The 15,305-nt window shown below is 47.5% G+C and overlaps 1 protein-coding gene across 2 annotated transcripts in view; it reads left to right on the top strand.

Moving 5' to 3' along the window:
- Positions 1-3,681: 3,681 nt before the first annotated feature.
- Positions 3,682-15,305, top strand: part of C14H10orf90 (chromosome 14 C10orf90 homolog) — a 203,866-nt gene continuing 192,242 nt past the window's right edge. The window contains exon 1 of one of the 2 annotated variants that reach the window (XM_047703465.1): positions 3,682-4,307. In XM_047703465.1, the coding sequence (XP_047559421.1) occupies positions 4,068-4,307 (240 nt within the window). In that variant the 5' untranslated portion in view covers positions 3,682-4,067. The remainder of the gene's footprint in view (positions 4,308-15,305) is intronic. The other variant, XM_047703464.1, reaches the window with a different exon arrangement.

Raw genomic sequence — 15,305 nt, 5'->3', positions numbered from 1 at the left:
CCCCTTACCCTTCAAGACTCCATGCCCTATCATTTCCTTCACAGGGTCTCTGGAGGTCATCCTCAGCTTGGTGCAAACCTCCCTCCTGGGGAGGGAGGAACTGCTTGTCCCCATCTGTCCCACTGCTGAGCAGCGAGCTCCTCGTGAAAATAGTGTGAGTTTCACCTGTTTGTCTCTGCTGCTGGCAATGCCTGGTACCCATGAGGACTTGGTATGTGTTCGTTTAATACACGAATTAATTTTCAAGGACTTTGCCCAAACTCTGTTGGTCGTAAGAGACAGAAATTCCATTCAAATATCTTAAGCCTACAGGACAAAGTAGTAGAAAGATACTAGAGTCTCTCATTGGACCCATAGGCAGGAATGGGGCTCCGAGCCCTCAGGATGCTTCCAAAGTCTGGCCTCTGCCTCACTCTGTGACCACTGCCCCCTCCACCAACAGTGACTGGCGTGCACCGTCCCGTGGCCTCCGCCACCACTCTTGCTCAGTCCCAGGATGTGAGATCCTCCAGGGTGGGCTCTGACTGGCCCTGTTCCAGCTGTGTGCACACCCCTGAGCAGGCCAGCTTCCACAGGGTAGGGATTGGGGGAGAATTCACAGAACAGCATTCCGTGTCCTTGGGTGGTATGGTCCCAGGAGATGGCATCCCAGTGTCCGATGCATTCTCTCTGATGGTAGACATGACTGGCTTTCTGTCCTTGGGTGAGAATTAGCTCCGTGTGGATTTGTGCATGGTACTTCCTCCTTCCACTGGGTTTTGTTTTGTTTTGTTTATATCTCACATGAAAACTTGCATTTGAATAGTTTTTAAAAAATAGATACTTCATAAATGTTTCACACACCCTGACCACCTAGCATAGGGCGCATCCAGGTCTGCTCTGGGAGTGCGGTCTCCATGCTGCACCAGAATGCGTCAGGGCGGGCCCCAGACCCCTTTCTGGGCACCACTACATGGTGGAGGGAGCCCTGGGATTCAGGTCTCTGGTGCCAGGTCAGTCCCTGTTTCCTCCGGCCCGTGTTCCTGCCTTACTAAAATAATGTGTCTGGGAGTTGACTACCTTGAGAGTGCTGGCCCTTTCAGGGTGACGATGGCTGGTGGTTGCCAAGCGTGCGACCAGTGCCAGGCTGTCCCAAGCCCTTTACATGTTCCAGTTCCTTCCATCTTCATAGAAACTCAAGGAACAAGGTCCTGTTGTCATCCTCTCACACACACGGGGACACTGAGGCAGAGGGAGGTTTGCAGTTCACCCCAGGTGGCAGGGCCAGCGCTGTGAGCACCTGAGGGAGCAGGGGCTTCCGACTTTGAGACTGAGCTTGGGTGGTGCAGTGACTAGACTGTGGGGGGGTGTGCTGCTGAGAACGAGGAGGCATGAGTTGCACGGCCCTACCGACCCCCCCCAACCCCCGCTCAGTGGCCCAGGCAGGAGGGGGCCTCCACCTGCAAAGGATCTGCTACCTTTCCTGGGGAGGCCTGCCCTGGGCAGGGAGCTGCTGTCTGCTCTGTCCACATACAACCTGGATTGACAAGCCCGACAGGGAGCAGCCAGGAGCTTGGTGGCAAAGGAACTAAAGGCTGAAGGGAGGGGCTTGTCTGTACTCACATGCCAGTTTGGGAGTCCGTCTCCCCAGCTGTGCTCTTTCCTTCCCCCGGGCCTCTGCTTCCTGCTTTGTGGGATGAGGGAATGGATCTTATCCTTCCAGGGCTAAGGACCAAGAATTCTGGAGACCTATGGAAGGTCACAGTACTGCTGTCTCTTGTGGCTGCAGTGGCTGCTTGGAGCCCAGATCCTGCCGGTGGCCTTGGGAGAGAGAAGAGCCACCTACAGCCTTGGGGTCTTTGGAGTCTCCCCAGACACTGCAGCTGACACAGCCTGTGGCATACGGCTGTCATCAGCAGCCAGCCAACAGTCAGTGAACCATAGGGTGGAGGTTGGGGGTGGGAGGGGATACACTAGCTTCATGATGGCTCTGGTCCAAAGCCAGCCATGGGTTTGGGTCTCAATGCAGTGGGATGGGCAGTTCCATGGGCCCTGCATTACAGGGTCCTTCCGTGTGCTGTGCTGATAGGAAAGACCTTCTCTTCCTCCCTTCCTTCCTTCCTTCCTTCCTTCCTTATTTCCTTCCTTCCTTCCTTCCTTCCTTCCTTCCTTCCTTCCTTCCTTCCTTCCTGGCTTGAAGGAACTGCTGGTTGGAGACAGGCATCAGCAGGAGCTGGTTCAAATGGTGACCATCTAGACCTAGGCAATGGCCTTCACAGCCCCCAAAGAGCCAAGTGGATACCCTCTTCTCTTGGCGTCCTTGTTTAATCTTATTTCTTTATTGCTCAAATTTCTACCCTGGCAGTCTTTATCACAGAGCTTCCAAGTTGAAGATGGTACCCCATGGTGTAACTCATTGGGGAGTGTCCAACATGGCTCTCAGGCTTGAATCCTGGTGGGCTGCTCTTCCCGTGGGAACCATGCTGCCATCCCCTGGGTCTTGACAATGTCCTTGACATCCTGGGAGAACCACAGGGAGAACAGACCGTGTTTTGCTTAAGGAAAAGGAAGCCCCACTTCACTGTGTGGATCACAGCGAATGACTATGGGTCTCATGTCCAAACACTGGAATGAGAATGTTGGCCTCAATTCTCTCTGAAGTCTCTCCCTCTCCTTTGTTTTCGTTCTCAGCTTCAGCATTCCCATTGCCTCAAAAGGTGGAAGTTCAACATTCCCCGTCCAGGTCCTAGCTGCTGACTACAGCAGGTGGGGGTGTGGTTCTGGGCCAGGGACTGTTGGCCTGTTTCAGGAAACGGATTTGGAGGCACTTCCTCATTTAGCCTCTCGCCCCCCACCCCCACTCCCACCTCTGCCCCAGCTTTTCAGTGGGGCGGGGGCATCGTTCAAGGGGCTTCAGTGCTGAAAGCCAAGAGGGAGTCATCTGCAGAGGAGAGTGCTGTGTGAGGACTCGGAACACCGCCACTGTGCCTGTCATCAGCTTTCTCCTGGCCCAGCCCTTGATCCCTGGCTTGTAATTTTCACCCTCTAAATTACTGGGTTAACAGAAATGGTAGCAAAACGTGAAATGAAATGAATAGGAGCACATCATGCACCTGCATTTCCAAATGATTCACAAGCCGGTGATTCTCAGCATCGTGTCTATCCCTGCAACATTGTAGGCATTAGGTGAACTGTGCGAAGTAGGTTGGGCGGAAGACACGCAACCATACCTTGGAAATGCTGCCTCTGTGATGTATGACACACGCTCTTTCTTTGCTCTTTCACTCCCCTGGCCCTCCTGATGTACCTGGGAGTGGCAGGTATGATTATTCCGGTTTTCCTTGTGCAAGACTGAGGCTCAGCGTGGTGACGGGACTTTGCATGGTTGTCTTGGGACCAGAGCCGTCATGAAGCTAGTGCGTCCCCCTCCCCGCCGCCCTCTGGACGCAGTGCCCCTGACAGAGCCCTCTGCTTTCCATGCCTGCTTGCGGCCGTCCCTCTTTCGTGTCAGGCTCTCTTCTGCACTTGAATGTGTTTCTTATCTTCTCCAGGGCTGAGGTCACTCTTTGTGTCAGCGGGAGTCCGCACTCCCTCCTTTCAGCCTTGGCAAGAAAAAGCGGAATTCTCAAAAGCAGCAGTGATCACTCCTGGCTCCTTTGTAGAGCCCAGTAAATAATTCATCTGGATTTGAGGGATCTGACACTGAGAACGTATATTGAACCTCACGGTCACGGACAAACTCCACGTGCAGAACTTGAATACAGCGGGAAGGAGAAATGTGTCTTTGAAATCAGAGACGACTTTGAGTGACCTGAGAACACAGGTAGAAGCACTGGAGACGGATGGACGGCAGCCAGAGAGAGTATTTTTAAGGCACGTAAAGGTCATTCCTGAGGTTTCCACATAGACACATCCCGCCAGTTGGCAGCTGGGATCTGGGAAAAAACAGCTCTGGACTTGAAAACTACTAGGTGACGTCCTAGCCAGGGCCCTTCCCAAGTCCGTCCTGCTGCACTCGATACCTGAATTCAACAAAGAAAATTGTGTCTGCCAGGCTCACTGGCTGAAGTCACAAGATTCCGAGTATCATGCAGCACTCTGGAATTCCTGCAAAAACTCATCAGAAGGGGTCCACTGGCCGCCACACGGAAACGGCTGTGTCCCGGACTTTTCAGATCAAAACATTTAGCACCGAGTTGAAAAACCATGTGATGGTCATGGATTTCGTGAAGAGTAACTGCTTCCCCTCCCAGAGAAGAGCCAAAGTCTGCATCATCCGTGTGTATCAAGGCCTGAAGACAGCTGAGCAGACAGCTAGCCGCTATGAGGTATGGCCGAACCTGGGCAGGGAGCGGGGGCATATAACCTAATTCAGGGAGATGGAGCCGCTTCTCATCAGACACACCGTTCAGGTGTTTTCTCTGGTCCCGTGAATTAACCATCTGTTTGTCATGTTCCCCCAACAAATTTGGAAAGGACATTTTCATCTCTTCTCTCAGTTTTTGGAAATAGGGGATGGGGGAAGCCTGTCAGATGAATGTCATTTACACATGACACACATGTGCATTTGCAAACATTCAGTAGTGACTGCCAAGTTAATTTGTAGCCACATTTAGGAACAGCAGTATGTTTCTTGCGAGTTAAATATTCCTAGCTCTGTAAGTTTGTAATCATCTGTCTTTAAAAACAAATTCCCATTTGTTTCCAGACGTGTTATGTAGAAAAATTACCTATGACTTGCCTTGATCGAATTAAAATAAGTAGGCCTGTAAGAATGGGCTTTTCTTTTTTGCGAGTGAGTTCTAATTTTTAAACAGAAGCTACTTTGTGGTGGGGGGGGAACTTTGGAGTTTAGAATGTCAAAGTGAGATAAACATATCACTCAGACATTTTTGTATGCTACGGCTAGGCTTAGTCACCGAGCAGTTATCCTTCAGAGTAAACCCACATGAAATCTGACCAGCTCTTTGTCGTATATGGAATAAATTATGAATGTCATTGTAATTGAGTCCTGTATAGCTCACTTAGCTATCTCTTTGGAAAAATGTAGCATGTAAATTACTAATGTTTTTGAAACGGTAACCTTTCTGAATGTTGATGCTCTTGTTGGGAAAGCCTTGGGCTGGAGTGCTGGCAGAGACTCCAGATCTTTTGTCCCCCACCCTGGGCTTCCTTATTCCAGGGCAATGCGAGAACCTGTTCTGCAGGGTTCAAGGCTGGCTTCTTCCAGTTCCAGCCCTGGGATTGTGAATTTCCATGTTCACAACAGAGATATAAAGGCCACAGAAATAATGGTGTTAATTAAATTCAGTAATAATTGTTCATTAGTTCATTGCCCAATCAACCAGAGCAAAAGGTGTGCAATTAGAATATAATTGAAAGAAACCAGAGATATTATTATTCACAAGTAATTAATCGGATGGGACAGAATTTTATCATTGTATAATTTCCATTCAGGTTAGTTTTCGATCCTCCCGAGAGAGTAAAACTTGTTGAATTATACCATCTTGCATTTTACAGGAGTGTTCATGGCTCCAATTTAAACCTTAAATGACAAAGAGCAGCTCTCATGTCCCCATTTTTTTAAATGAATAAAACTTCATTTATTCCCATAGCAACAGTGAAGATGGCAATGTGGAAAAGTACATCTTTGCAGGAGATTGTAAAAAGCTTCAAGTATGCTGATAGTCACAGCTGTCCTTTTTTGTGGCCCCTCCCCCACCCACCCAATTACCAGATATAGTCAACAAGTGGAAGTTGGGTGCCTGCTACTTGATAGTAACTTGGAGTCTTAATTCTTATGTTAAAATGAGTCTGAGACCCTCCCAGGGCACTCAGGCCCTCAGCTGGGCGGTCCTCTTTGTCTGTGATTTGGGAAGTGGTCTAGACGGGGCCCACTTGGCTCAGGGGCAGGCCAAGTTGGAAAACCAACATCTACTCGTGCCTCCTATCCCTCTTACTTCTGAGCTCTCCTTTTTTAAAAGCAAACATTTTAAAATTTAAAATATTCTGTGTCCATCGAGCTATCCATATTATTCCCACTGGGGCATGTCAGCACCATTTAGATTAGGAATTCCAGGAAGAAGTTAACTTCATGCTCAATTTCCAAGCTGAACTGATGATAGAGCCCTATTAACAGCCTCGGGGCCCTGTTAGACTTGGCTCCGGTGATACCTTCTCTTTCAATAGCTCCAAGGCCATGGGTTAACCTGCCTGGGCTGTGAGCATAGAGAACCTGATGGGTGAGAAATGAACAAGGTCACTAAATGAACTCTCAATGCACAAAGGTACTAGTTAATGAAACTAGATGGTTCTCCAGTGAAAGTGAGTTTTGGAAATTTTGTTTCTGTAAAAACCTTATGAATTTCAAGTCCCTCCCAGGAGGACCTACAAATCTACTTGAGTTGCGTTTAATGTCTAAAACTGGCATTTCTCTAAAACTGTGGCTTTAGTCCTGGGCCCTGTTAACCGCTTGGAGATGCTGCCTCTCATCGGATGTGAGAGGTAATTTGGCCTAACTCTGTCCCAGGGGCGGTCCAACTGTACTCATTCCCTTAGTTGAATTGTCTTTTAGAAGAATGGCAGACCTTTAATGGGGCACCAGACCTGTTGTGTGAAACGTAAGTAGGATGGGAGGCAGATGGCAACCAGGGTGCTGAAGATCCTTGTTTGCGAAGCCTTGATCCCTGCTGACCCCAAACTATTAAAAACACAGTGTGCTAAGGGCCTTTCTCTCCCCTCGCAGGTAGATATTTGATAAACTTCAGACAGTAAAATAGATAGAACTGAGTAATGAGGCAGAGATCTGTTTGAGTTCTGGCCACTGTCCACATTGCAAACATGGCCACATCCCCAGAGTCCTTCTAAAGCTGAGCAGGGATGGCGTTTCCATCGCTCCATGGAGCGAAACCACGTGGAATTCAGAGATGTGCTTGTGTCTCCCGGAGTGTGGATATGAGCCGGCACCTCCTGGTTGATTGCTGAGAACTTTCTGATGATGGGCACAGGCTGGGGCATGCAAGTCAAGTCTCATCCGTCTGTCTTCTCTTAGGTGATAGTTTCTAATACATTTCATCATTAGATGAGCCAGAGAAAGTTTCTGTATGTAATAATCCCCTTTAAGCTGTGCTTTTTAACATTTTCCAGAACTTATATCATTTCTATCTCTCCTTCCTACTCATCCTTTTTTTTTTTTCCCTCCCCTTTGGATTTGGCAGTGATGCTCTATTCTGGCTGACTGTAAGAATCATGGCAAACTGTTATTTTGTATTTTTTTGATATGCAAAAATTGCACACATTTAATGTATACATTTTGTTGAGTTTGGCATATACACACACCCATGATACCATCACCACAATCAAGGCGCTACACAGACCCATCACTTCTGAACATTTCCTCTGTTCTGTGCGTGTTACTTTTTTGTTTGTTTGTTTGTTTGTTTGTTTTTGTTGGTAAGAATGCTCAACTGAGATCTGTTCTCTTAACATACTTTAAAGTGTGTAATCCCATGGTGTTAACTATGGGCACTTCTGTTGTACATCAGAGCTCTGGATGTGGTAAGCTCACATAACTGAAACTCTACACCCATTGAGCAAAACCTCCCCATTTCCCCTTCCCCAGCCCCTGGCAACCACCAGTCTATTTTTTTGCTTCTAAGATTTTGAATAGTTTAGCTACCTCGTGTCGGTGGAATCATGCACTGTTTGTCTTTTTATGCTAGGCTTATTTCACTGAATGTGATGTTCTCCAGTTTTATCCATAAGGTCACAAATAACAGGAGTTTCTTTATATTTAAGCCTGAATAATATTCATTGCATGTATATACTACATTTAAAAAATGTCAATGGACATTTGGGTTCTTTCCTTATGGTGAACTTTTAAAAACTGACTTATGCCTACAGCCCAGCCAAGGCCATTGTGACCCAGAGCGCATGTGTGATTTCACTGTATTCCTTTAAAGAGAATTGAACTTGGTCCTGGCATGAGGTGAAGTTACTTGAAAACAGTCTGATCCTTTTTGAGGCTGACTTTTTAGCACTTTAGTCTACAGTGTTCTCTGTAAATGAAGATTTTGGCCCCAGGTGACGTTTGGGAAAATCTGGAGACCTGGTTGTGACAATGCGGGGAAGACACTTCTGGTACATACTGAGGAGAGGCCCGGGGTACTGAAGACAGTACTCCTGGGTTCAGGGCAGTCTTCTGCCCCCGCTGACAAAGAATTGCCCCACCTGAAATGTTCATAGTGTGGAGGCTGAGAAGCCCTGATCAAGGGCTAATTTAGTCTCATTGTAGAGGTATGACCCTTGTGAGGGCTCTACTTAATGCCCCATGTATGTGAGCTCTTTCCACCAGAGCCAGGGCAACATGAACTGTTTCCAGCTCTGGGTAAGGTCTCAGATGTGACTGACCTACTGCTTTCTTGTAGTTCTTTCTCTGGTCTTTTGCAGTGTTCTCTTAAGCATGAAAAATCAGTATTCAGCTAAAGCCTGGAGGGACCCGTTGCTGGTTGCTAGAACTCTCTTTCACTCCTCTTCAGTATTTAGCCCCAAACTGTAGCTGGCTCAGCTTCTCCAGTTCCTGATGTCTGCCTTCTCTGCTCAGTGAGACACCAGGCTCTCTTGATCTTCCCCTTTATGCTCTGCAGCCTGAAAACTGCCTTTTGGTGGGGACAATTATAGGGCTCCCTTCTCTCACGCCCCCTCCCTCTAGGATCGCAGACCCCCGTTGCTTTTCGCTTGGTTTCTGGACACCATGGCTTCCTAGCTTTCATCTGTCTGTTCCATCATAGCTGGAAGGAGAAGTAGCTCTCTGGGCAGGTTTGATGTCCCACCAGGGTCAAGAGATACCACTCTGGGCTTAGCAGAATGTTTTCCTGCTGTTGGAGTGAGCAAGTGCAAGGGGCAAAAGATGAAACAACCACTCTCAGGTCTCGGTGCCGCCCACTGGCCGCATTCTTCCAGCTCCTCCCTGCCTGGGTCAGTGGGAGGCTAGACGTCAGAGGGCAGGGTTCTCAAGAGGTACAAGGGGGTCAGAAGACTGAAACTGGTTTTGTTGCCTCAGGAGGCACAGCTGGTGATTGACGTCTCCAGATTAGCTGCACTCTGAGTATTTTGTTGTGGGTGACCTTCAGCTCGACCCAGAACACTTATAGTCTCTTGAGATCAGTCTGACACTGTTACAGCCAACGTCCATCAGCACGTTGGGCATGGGTGGTGGACCTGCGTCATCTTTCAGCCAAACCAAGGGAGGAGCTATGGCAGGTGAATGGTGGTGATGTGCCTAAGAGGGCACTGGGTTGCGTCTTTCTGGGGTGAGTGACCCCAGTTGCTAGGTGAATGACCTTGGAAAGTTTCTTGACCACTTTGAGCCTTGGTTTCCCCATCTGTGTTCATGTGAACCAGGATGGTATCTACCTCCTGGGTTTGGTGCAGGGATTAAGGTAGAGAATCTCTACAAAGGGCACAGCTGCAGGGCCGGCAGAGGCAGCATCTCATAAAAAAGTGTGTTGCTGCTGTTCAAGTTCCAATATACCTTTTTCTGCCATCCCCAACCCTGCCCTAATGCCGTGGCACAGAGACATGGCCCCTGGGACCAGGCTAATTGTAACCCGGGCTTTAAGGATGCGGCTTCTGGACATGTAATCCTGTTTAAATTGGTGTGAACATCTGTCTTCCTCCTTCCTCACACTCGGAGTGCCAAGGAACAAGGACCTGTGACCGTCTATGCTCTTGGCTCCGGGTATTCTCCATTTCCCAAGCAACTCAGACATTAGTCAGCAAACTGGCCCTGAGCTGAATGCACGGTTCCCAGTTAGAACCCACCTAGTTCCTATGGTCAGCTGCAAAGTCCACCTTTGAGAAGGGACTGTTGAGAATGTGAGTTTTTCCACATCTGGTTCCTGCCTGAGAAAGTCGGAGCGAAGGCAGGAAGTATTAACAGGACATTTTTTTCCATGTAAGACGCACCCTCCCTTGGAAGACCCACAAGGATTATAAAGGAGTTTACCACCCCAGGAAGGTGCGAATGGCCCTCACACTTTAGTGTCCTTTAGAATCCTCAGTGGTCTAGGAATGTAGAGCCCTGGGCTCTGGGAACGGTGGGATCCGGAAATTTCTGTTTTTAACACGAAATCCAGGTCATTCTGATGCAGGTCTAAAATCCTGATCTGGAACGTCCAGACGGGTATTTTCCAAAAGCATGAACCAAGGAGGAGATGGCAGTGAAGCCAGAATGACGGGCCTGTGTTGAGAAAGCCAGAGCCAAGGGGCATGGGGAGGGGGAGGGGAGGCATGGTCAGAGAGGAGAGTGGCTGGGCCACTGTGTGCCGGGAAAGCTGAGAGATAGAGATGGAACAAAAGGGGCTCTTGTTCGATCCCTGAATTGCCTCATTGATCCTCACCACAGCTGTGTGAAGCACATGAGCCCTATTTTTCCAAAGAGAAAGTTCTGTGAGGCTCGATCCCTAGAGCAGGCTGCATGGGGACGAGGGAGCGGCGGAAGGAGGGTCTGTCTCAGTCATGTCCTCGTCTGACGTTGTGCTTCCGGCTGATGCTCGGGCATGGGGAGACAGAGGAGCAGCCCTTGTCCTGACAGCAGCAACTGGGAACCCAGGGCTGTTCAGGGTTGGCTGTAGACAAAGCCATCTGTGCCAGGATCGGGCAGTGAGAGGCCGTGATACACCTGTTCTGACTTGTCTCTCCATCTGCTTCAGGAAGATTTCCTTCCCATAGTTCTTGTACCAAGCGCCTCCTCCTGGTCCTTGGGTCCCACATGGGTCCTTGCTTCCCACTCTCTGTGCTGTCCCACATTGTCATCCCTCTCTTGTGGAGCAGAAGGATTAAAGCTGACTTAAAAAAAAAATTAAGGACCTACTCTGTGCCAGGAACTGCGCTAGGTGCTGGGGACATGGAGGTACTAAAGGCAGGATTCCTGGCTCTGCTTGTCATCCGGGGAGGGAGGCCAGCATCCCAGGGAGTGCCAAGTCAGGGTGTCTACACTGAGCTGTAGGCCCAGAAAATTCGACAAGGCTGCACAGGGAAGGGGACATTTGGGCATGCTTTTCATGGAAGGTTGGGAGTTTTCCATGACTGGGAGGAAAGGTGGGAATATGGGACACACGTGGAGAAGTAGAAGGCATTCCAAGCAGAAGGACTGGCAACTCCTGGGGGGAGGCGTGAGAAAACCATACCTAAGTAGGACCCAGTGGTCTCTAGAATTGCAGCTAACACTTGCAGGGAACTGTACCTGAGAGGAGGGAGCCAGGCAGAGGAGGAGTTTCAGAAATTGGGTCTATGGTTAAATATTCAATTGTACCGTGAGGCCAGACATAGAACAGCCGACAAGGCAAGTACAGTTGCTGGAAAGCAATAAGGTGAACAATTCTCGGAGCTCACTCAGGGCCATGCATCGTTTAAGTTGCTCACCATCCAGAATAGAAAGACCTAACTGAGTAGAGGGTAAATTCAGTAGAGATTCTAGAAGGGTCACACCTTGGAAAGATGCTAAACTAGGTCTCGAGTAAAGGCTACTCTATATCCATCCCATAAGAATTTTAAAAACAATTCTTGAAAGAATCAGGTTCTTCCACAAGTAGTTTAATTGCCTGCCCAAACAATGTTCAACACTCTTTAAAGGATTACAGTAAAATTCAGCAAGCGATAATATAAAATTAAAAAATATCTAACATCCAGACCAAGTTCCCTAGACACTCAAAGGAACAGGAAGGTATGATTCTTAACCAGGAGAAATCATGATTAATAGAAATAGATTTATAAATACAGTGGTGATGGAACTAAAAAGCAAGGATTTTTTAAAAAGCTATTATAAAACTGTGGTTTTCCCTTTAGATTCAGGGGTTTAAGGGAAGATATTACCATGATGGGGAAAGATATGGTTGATATAAAAATGAACCAAATAGAACTTAGAAGAAAGAAAAAGACTCTCTCTGAGGGGGGAATTTTACAAGATGGGATTAACAGGAAATTGGATGTTACAGAAAAGAAGGTCAGTGAAGTTTCTAAATGAAAGAGAAAAAGAGAAAAAGGAGAGGAAGGGAAGGGGGAGGGGAGAGAGAGAGTCAGAGAGAGAGAACCGAACCCGAGTGACCTACAGGACAACAATATCAAGAGATCCAACATACATATAATTAGAATCTCAGAAAGTGGGGAGGGGAGGAGGGTAGAAAAATGTTTTGGAGAAATAATGGCTGAAATTTTTCCAAATGTAATGGGACATATGTCAAAGCATTGCTTGTCAAGTACACGTTTATAGCTTGGCCCAAGCTGTGTTAAATAGTATATATTTCCATGTTTCCCAGTGGTGGTCACTGGGTTATCAATCAGCATTCTCTGGTGCAAGGAATATGTTTGTTTCTTTGTGATCACACTGCATAATTAACTGAGGCAGTTTTCTTATTTATTTATGGCTGAGATAATATCATTTTAGTGTAGGATTGTTTCAGCTCTGATGGACTAGGAGAAAAGGGGAAAGCAATCTGGCAGAGGCTCTCTGTATGATTTTTCTATTCCTATAAAACAAATTATATAATTGGCTTAGGGTGACACCTATTTATTATTTCACAGTTTTGTAGGTCAGAAATCCTGGTGTGGGTTAGCTGGCCCCTCTGCTGAAGTCTCTCCAGGCTGAGCCGAGGTGTCACATGAGGCTGCGAGGCTCAGGGGCCTCTTCCAACATCACTGGCGATTGTTCACACTCAGTTCCTTGTGGCTGGAGGACTGAGTCCCCATTTTGTAGGTGGCCTTCAACTGGCACTCTCAGCTCCTAGAAACTGTCCTCAGGTCCTTGCCACGTGACTCTAGTCATAGGCAGTTCGCAACATGTTTGCTTAATTTTTTCATGGCCAAAAGGACAATCTGCTGCTTTGAATCTCTCGGACTTCTTTTGGAGAGACACCTGATTAGGTCAGGCCCACTGGTATCATCTCCCTTTGATTAACTCAACATCAGCTGATTAGCATCCTTAATTATACAGGCAAAACCCTTCTGCCAGAGAATATAACTTAATTGTGGAAGTGAGAGCCCATTGCACTCACGGGCTCTGCTCACACTGAAAGGAGAGAGAATGTATGAGGCATGTGCACCGAGGGGTGGGAAGCTAGGGGGCTGTCTTAGCATTTTCCTACACTACATTATAAATTTTTGTATCTGTGCACAAAAGGAAATAGAAGGAGGCCTTAGAATTGTAAGCACATAGCTGGAACCTCTGTCTAGGAGGTCCAGAGGACAGGTGCCCTTAATTGCTTCTAGCTTACCGCTCTGCCCTCAGCACCAGGTGACCTTTAGGAGCACTGTGGGACACATGTGTGAATGAACGCATCCATAGATGAATATGGATACACAAAAGTGTAAGATGTGTTTGAGATGAAAATCTGAAGCCATTATGAGTGATGGTTGCTGACCTTGTACACGCAAGGGATCTGCCTCTGATTCGATTCCATGCTTGTATCAGGCTCCCTCCAGACTCCCTCATTTGCTGTGATCGACAGACAGACCTTGGCTTTAGGTAGCCCAAGTGAAGGTCCAAAATGGAGGTCCCTTGTTTCATTACCCTTTTCATTAATCAAATTCCAAATAGAGACATTATCTAATTTTCTCTCTGGGGTTCTAATTTATATCCCTTCTCCATCCAGAAAGGACTTCAAGACAGCTCCAAAAATAAGTACATTGGAGAACATCCAGAGTTTAGGAATAATAATTTGTCAAGAGAAACAAATAGGGCTGAAGACAAATGGGGGAATTATTTTCTTAAGGTAGACAACAAATTGCTTGCCATTTTCTATTGAAGACAAGAAGCTTCTTCCTAGCAAAGCAGCCTGTAGCCAGCAGTGAGCAGGTAACCCCAAAGAGTTACCCTCTGGCAGGACTCAGATGCCTCTGATCCAGCCCTCTGGTCACACAGAGTTCGTGAAACCCATGATTTTAGCTACACAGGTGCTCAGCTCCTCACTAATGATCTCCAAACACTGCTGGCTTCTAGGCACTTGGTTCTGGTTAGTGGCTTTGCTTTGCTCCCTGGAGTCAGAGGACACCTTCTGCTGTGATGGGAGCTGGACCCTGTGTGCCAGAGGGATCGGGTCGTGGCTGATGGATATGCAGAGAGGGGCCCAGGATCATAGGGGAGATGCAGTGTGCTCCAGTGGGCATTGTTTGTTCCTCACCACTGACGTCATGTTCAGGGAAGATGCCTCATTGTATCTCCAGGGCACATGTGCCGCCGTGCTAGCTACCAGACACCCAGGAAACAACAGTATGAAGACTTTCTGGGGGGAGAGTTCCACGATAAATGGCCACTTTCTCAGTCTTGGCTATGTAGTTCGTGGGGCCCAGTGCCAAAGGAACATGTGGTCCTTATGTTAGAATGGCGGGGAGATATATAGTCATTCAAGATACTGAAGTGTCTTTTTCTCTCCTTCCACTGTCTTCTCTTGATTTGTCCTGGTGGTTTTTAATGTGTTCTTTAATGTTGGCTTAAGTAAAGAAAAATTAAGATCTTAAATTATTACCACGAATTTAACGGTCATCTTTATACTTCATAATGCCATTTTAGCACAAATATAAAAGCATTTAACTCATGTGGAATCACTAAGATGGTAGTTTTTATTGCACTAATCCCATACGTGCCAGTATGTGTCCCATTCTCCCTAGAACAATGGAAACATTGCAAAAATCAACTCAAACTTTTATTTCATTCCATGATATCTTATTTTTTAAAAAAGATTTTATTTATTTATTTGACAGAGATCACAAGCAGGCAGAGAGGCAGGCAGAGAGAGAGGAGGAAGCAGGCTCCCTGCTGAGCAGAGAGCCCGATGTGGGACTCGATCCCAGGACCTTGAGACCATGACCTGAGCTGAAGGCAGAGGCTTAATCCACTGAGCCACCCAGGCACCCCCATGATATAACCTTATTTGACCAACACTCTGTACCTTCAGTTTCTTGCTGGGTGAGGAAGGGCTGAGAGAAAAAGGGGCTATGAGAGTCCTTCTCTCCCTCTCCTTCTGAGGTATCGTGTGCAGCACATGTGGGTGGCTAACACAGGGATGCAACATGAGTAAGAGAGGCTGTGGTCGGGTTGCTTGGTCACACGTGTTCCCAGAAATCCACTGCCTTCTTTCTGCATTTGAAGTAAGTCTGTTTCCAGTAGGGAGCATGGCCTCTTGGAGCTGTCATCATTCAGCTTATTCGATCTAAGATGTGATTTGCTTACCTTATATTCCCTTTGAGCCTTGTTGAACTTCCATGCATGGTAGGCTCATTAGAATCCCGTGAGCGAGGGGCACCTGGGCACTGCCTGTGACCGGAGCATC

Source organism: Lutra lutra, chromosome 14 (assembly GCF_902655055.1).
Source record: "Lutra lutra chromosome 14, mLutLut1.2, whole genome shotgun sequence".
Taxonomy (NCBI): Eukaryota; Metazoa; Chordata; class Mammalia; order Carnivora; family Mustelidae; genus Lutra; species Lutra lutra.
The sequence above is the reverse complement of the archived record's forward strand: the minus strand, read 5'-3'. Positions and strand labels throughout refer to the sequence as shown.